Raw genomic sequence first — 6,176 nt, 5'->3', positions numbered from 1 at the left:
TGGGTGGGCGGGTCCTTGAAAAAATAGTGAGGACAACTGACAAATTTGTAGAAGGTATACTGATATTGAGGAGGGTCCACCACCTTTCTCGATTAAGCTGTGAAGAAACAATTTGAAGAGGAAAAGACTGCTGCTCTTCAAAGAAGAAAAAAAATCAGAGAACCAATCTCCAAAAGCATAAGAATCAAACCTTATCAATAGATTTCTGAACTAGTTATTTATACTAATTATACGAAAATTACTGTAATATCAATCTAAATAAGATAAATGAGAGCATCAAGGGGGCCAGCTTGCTCCTGGGGGCTGAATTTCCTAAATCAGACTAGAAGGAAACTGGTTAGGATTGATTCTGCTCCTCTCAATTCTGCTTTGGACAGGTGTTAAGCCTGTGTCACTTGTACCGCCTCTTACATGTCTCAGGCAATGGTGAAGAGTATGTGTGGTTTTTTAATTGTTGGTTAAATATTTTTCTGCAAGGATTCTCGCAGCAGGTTTTGTTGCCTTGCCTGTCAAAGGTCAGGTTTTTTCCCTCTTCCTTCGATGGCTAATTTTACATATCGAGCGCACTCGCAATAGTTTTACCTGTTGAGTTTTGTGGTTGTGATATTCATGAAAAAGTTCTGCAATAATGAAATTTATGATAGGATTAATTTGTACGAGGTCATGGGCTTAATGCCTCTTGAAGAATATTTTGGGCCCTTTGTGTTGGTCATAGGAGCCTTAGCCTTTAAAATGGTAATAAGTGAGAAGAAGTAATGGGAGTGTTGAGATATGTGATTTGGAGAGTACCACGGACATAGTAAACAGTGAAATGAGATATGCAGCTCAGTGAGAATGAAACCCTGTGGATCATTGCAAGGTGTACTTGCCTATGAGTTCTGTGAACATAACAAGCCGAATGTATTTATGTTACCTTTGTGAAGTACAAAGGCCAACTAGTTGAGATTCTGCCAAGCATTTGATCTCAACGCCAAAATATAACTCCTCGTTTCACCTCCTCGATGGAGTCGAAGAGTGGGAGATGAAGCGAGGGGTCGACAACTCAAGGGGTGAGCTCAGTCTATAAACCATCATGAGATGAAATCGAGATTGAGAGAATTTGTAGCACATGCCAATTTCGATCATTAACGACTTATCTGGGGAGTTGATTGATGCATATAAAGTCACGAAGATATGAAGGGTGCGTAGGAAGAAAGTGGCGCTAGTGAGACTGTCAAAATTCTTGGACGATCCCGCACACGAAGGAGCCGAAGGAGAAGAAGCTGAAGGAGTGAGGTTATTGCGGTTTTTTACTGTTGTGTGAAACCTATCGCGCTCGATCGAGCCCCAACAGAGGAAGAGGATCCTTGTGCGATATAAAGAAGACGAAAGACTTCTCGTGAGTCCTGTGCGTGTGCAGAAAAAGAGGGGAAGGGTGCCCTAGCCGATCGAAGAAAGAAGAGAGGAAGGAGTTATCGTGCGTGCATGTAGGAGGCGGATCTCACTTTTCGTGAAGGGAGAAGGATTTATGCATGTGGGAAGGGTAGACAAAACATTTTAATGGTGAAGGTTTAAAAATATTAATTTATGATTTATTCTATTACTAATTATTAATTATTAATAGTAAGGTTTAATTAAATCAGGATTCAAGCTATAGAAGTTTTAGATTTGGATTGAAGAAAGGTTGGTGCCAGCAAGAAAGGTTAGGGTTTTATTTCCAAAAGCATTTTATATATATTAGTTATATTTAATATTAATATTAGTTGTAATTATTAAATTTGAATTTTAAATATTGAAGACTTAAATAAATTAATGCAATAAAATAACAATGAATAATTAAATTTAAACATGATTAATTAATGTTATATATAGTAAAATGAATATTTAATATTTTCTTGGTGTTATTTTGGAAGAGGTGATGAAAATTAAGAGCAAACAATATATTTATGATCAAGAGGAGTACTTATGTTCTTATGTTATTATATTATTTTTTTTTCTTTTAGGCTAAATACGTTTACTATTATTGTCATTAGTTATATTTGAATTACTACAAACTCACTATTTATGATTTTATTATATTTTTGTTCATATTGTAAGAATGTGTACTCAATATTTTTTTTATAAATATTGAATGTTATACAAATGGAAATGAATCAATCATTATTAGATAATGATTTTATAGTATGCTTGCATGTGTCTACTTGACGTTGATTGAGTCACCATTTTATGGTACTAACGTAAGAATGCTAAAGGTACTCATGCACGTAAATGGAAAACGATGTTGATATTGAAGTATCTCAAATGATTTAAATTTAGAAGAGGATTCTATAGCGGTTGTATATTGACTAAATCGATATTGATTTCAAACAATACAAGAAGATATAGTAAGTGTTTCGAATTACATTGAATGATCATATTGGATTGTACAATGATTCACATGCTCGTAGATTGATTTACATAAAGTTTAACTATTCTACATATGGAGTATGAGTTTTTACTGGCTATGATTAGTTCACTATTTTTCAAACTAACATTTTAGGTTTAATTAAGTGATTTAAAAGATGAGCGATAGAAGATCAAATATTTATAGAAGACGTGAACAACTAGTAATGATGAAAACTTAGTTATACTACTTAAATATTTGCTTTTATATAGTGACTATTTAATTTATTTAAATGTTAGTTATAGAAAATGAATATAAAAAAATTTAATTTCCACTGTCGGACCTTATGTACCCATCTTGGTCAATTCCAATTCTCGGGCCAGATCATGACACAAAAGCAAAAAAATCCTTGTGGCTTTGTGAAGGAACAACCTGATAATCAGTCTTTTGTGGGGCATGATCTTAACACAACTTCGGAATGAAGAAAAAAGGTTTTTGCAAAGAGAGCACAATGGCTCTGATTTGATGTCATGTTAGGACATTCTGAAAATATTTATTGACTGATAAATAATAATTACATATGCAAGGTTATATAAAATAATCACAATAGAAGTTCATTAATAGGGATTTAAGTCACAATTTCTCCTAAAAATGTGAATAAAATATTAGTCAATTTGATATAGTTGATTTATCACCAAAAATAAAATATCTCAATTGTATGTTAGTTAACTTGCTTAATTTTGACAGATATATTGAAAAACTATTATGTTAAGGGGATGGTGGGAGTTAACAGATTATTTGGTCATGTTGATATATGCTTCAAAATGCAGCAATGAATTGGATGTCTAAAATTAATTTTGTGTGGAGTGCGGAGGAAAACTTGTAGAGAGAAGGTAGAATGATAGAAGTTGTGCAATTGATTTGAGAAAAATATACAACTTTTGCAACACCCAATAGAAATGGATGGAAGATAATGGTTCATAAAAAACAAATTTTATTTAGCATTATATGACTTTATTTTGCTTGAAAATTATGTGCAGAAACTTGTAAGATCTCTGAAAAGTGGTCAGAATATTCCAACCATCCTGCAATCTTTGAGTTGTGTTGCACGCCATTCCTTTACATCGTACAAGCTTCATGAAAAAGAAGTAATCAACTTCGTTGTTCAGAATATTTTTGTTACTTCAGAGGTGAATTTATGAACCCTTTCATAATGTTTGTTGATCTGTAATGAAAAAAATGGTTATTCCAACTCTTTTAAATGTTATATGCAGGTGTACTCTGAAGTTGCAGAATCTTTTCTGAATGGTGATATCAGCTGCAGCAGTTCTTGCATAATGAAAGTAATTGACCTTGCTGCCCCTCAATGCATTGATATAAAAGTCATATATATATATATTGAAAGCCCAAAAAGGCTAATATATTAAATAGAAAGAAATATACAAATACAATGTGTGGGATGACCCACACATGACACCCTGCCCACACAAAAATCATAAATATTTCCAAAACTAGGAAAAAATAGAAAAATACATTAGATACTTAAATAAAAGACCTAACAGTGGCGAAATACATAGTATCAGGTGGCTATAAAGTTACCCAATTTGGTCTTGCCTCTGCCTCTAGTTCTAGGGTAGGAGCAAGCTAATAAGCTGGTAAGATGATTGCCATTGCCAGTAGTAACCAATGTATCATCCAATGTGTTTCCGAGTTGGAGTCGACCTCCATTCTTCTTCTTCATTCTTGAATAGACCTTTCATTCTTCTTCCGAAGTATCAGTCTGATGGGGTGGTAGAGCTGAAGTAGAAGGATTACCAACCGTAGTACCTACAATAGGTTTTAGTTAATGTGAAGTATGAGTTGCCTCTACACCGGATAATTCTTGAAGAAGTGGAGCTACGAGACTCTCTTGATTATCAGTCTGAACACTATTATTTGTAGGTAATAGTCCATCAGTATTGTTTTCTATGGGGTTTGAAGATGCTAGCGTCACATCACTCGCAGTAATAGTAACAGCAATGTCATTGGGGGTTCTTCAGGGGTAACAGACACCTCTTGTCTGGTAGTATCCTTCCTAGGTGGAACTAAAATGTCCAGAGCAGCGGAGTTAGACCCATCCTTATTCACTTGAACTTTAGATTTCAAATTTAGATGAAACTTGTGGCATTTATCAAGGACATGACTAAGCATCTTACTATGAGTACAATATAAATTACGATTTGTTGCCAATAACTATTATGGGTTGCTCCCAGCCAGACTTCAATAACATCAGGTAAAGTAATATCCCTTTGCACAAGTATTCTGACCACCGAGGGTCTGGTTAGGTTGAAAGTAGGCAGATCTAGCTTCAAAGGATCCCCATGGATGACCCCAATAGAGTAAAGAATCTGATGGTTAAAAAATGCAGCTTGAGACCAGGTAAACTAAATCATACCGGTACAGTGGAAGTTTCATGATTTGGGTCAAAATTCGGAGATCACTTGAGTAACTTCATAGGTTTACCAACAAGGTTAAGATATTTTGTTGGAGAAAATCCAAGTGTAGTTTTCGGGCACAGTTAACTGAATCAAAACATGTCTTCCATTCATGAGTCCCACTTTTCACTTTTCTGCTAATTTGAGGTCATCAAAACTTTTCCTGATAACCTCCATAGGTGGGTGTCCCCACTGAAATTTTCCAATGAGAGCAAACTTGAATTTGTCAGTCAGGGTTGAAATTTCTGACTCATAGAAAATGAGTGTTGCCTTCACACTTTTTCTGTTTGCATTCTTAATAAAAGGACAGTCACTTGTACCATCACGATTCTCCTTATAACTTGAGGGGAACACAACTGCCGTTTCCCCCTGAGGATTACCCACAACGTTGGTAAATGGGGTTTTGTCAGGTTCAACCGAAGAAAAAGGAGGCTCCATCACAGTAAGGAGAAGCTCTGCAAGTCGGGCAGAGGGCCGAAGAGGCCGGGGCGCAGCACAGAAGACAGTAAACCGCAGATATGAACTACAGATTTGCTTGATAGAGTCGAAACCTCAGTTTGACAAAAGCTGCGCAGAAGAACCGCAGCGAGACGACGCCGCAGAAGCAGGAAACGAAGCCGCAGAGCGCGATCGGCCCTACAAAGAGCAGCGAGCATAGGTGCAGCTCGACGAAGCAGATGAAAGAAATAGAGGAGCGTACCCCCCTTCTTCTACGAGCGTGTAATTACAGCGGCAGAGGCTAGGGTTCGCTGTGAGGCAAAACCCTAGCAGAGCTCAACGAAGCTTGAGAGGATAACTATATATAGATATATATGAATTTTGTCAATTATTTTGTTCCCCGTAAAGCAAGATCTCAGAGGTTTGAAAATCCGATCATGGATTCTACAACCAAAACGCAGAAGGCAGTCGGCGGCCAAGAGAGGAGGGCTGAAGTAGAGGGTCACCTAAAGTATTAAGGATGGTCTTCAGCTCCCCGTAGCCGCATTGCTCGCTATATCAAGAAGGACACGGACGCTCCTATTTACCTCACTGCTGTCCTAGAGTACCTTTCAGCTGCAGCTAGAGACAACAAGAAGAATTGGATAATGGAGATCACTTGAGTAACTTCATAGGTTTACCAACAAGGTTAAGATATTTTGTTGGAGAAAATCCAAGTGTAGTTTTCGGGCACAGTTAACTGAATCAAAACATGTCTTCCATTCATGAGTCCCACTTTTCACTTTTCTGCTAATTTGAGGTCATCAAAACTTTTCCTGATAACCTCCATAGGTGGGTGTCCCCACTGAAATTTTCCAATGAGAGCAAACTTGAATTTGTCAGTCAGGGTTGAAATTTCTGAC

General features: G+C 36.7%; 1 protein-coding gene across 4 annotated transcripts in view; it reads left to right on the top strand.

The window, feature by feature from the left end:
- Nucleotides 1-6,176, top strand: part of LOC110023438 (sister chromatid cohesion protein PDS5 homolog B) — a 171,446-nt gene that overhangs the window by 106,866 nt on the left and 58,404 nt on the right. For 3 of the 4 annotated variants that reach the window (XM_020722879.1, XM_020722862.1, XM_020722870.1), the window contains 2 exons: nt 3,403-3,552; nt 3,637-3,705. The exons of the other annotated variant lie outside the window; for it this stretch is intronic. In XM_020722879.1, coding sequence (XP_020578538.1) covers nt 3,403-3,552; nt 3,637-3,705 — 219 coding nt within the window. The remainder of the gene's footprint in view (nt 1-3,402; nt 3,553-3,636; nt 3,706-6,176) is intronic. 4 annotated transcript variants of the gene reach the window in all.

This window comes from Phalaenopsis equestris, unplaced genomic scaffold (genome assembly GCF_001263595.1).
Source record: "Phalaenopsis equestris unplaced genomic scaffold, ASM126359v1 Scaffold000002, whole genome shotgun sequence".
Taxonomy (NCBI): domain Eukaryota; kingdom Viridiplantae; phylum Streptophyta; class Magnoliopsida; order Asparagales; family Orchidaceae; genus Phalaenopsis; species Phalaenopsis equestris.
Note: the sequence above shows the minus strand (reverse complement) of the source record. Positions and strands in the feature narration are given on the sequence as shown.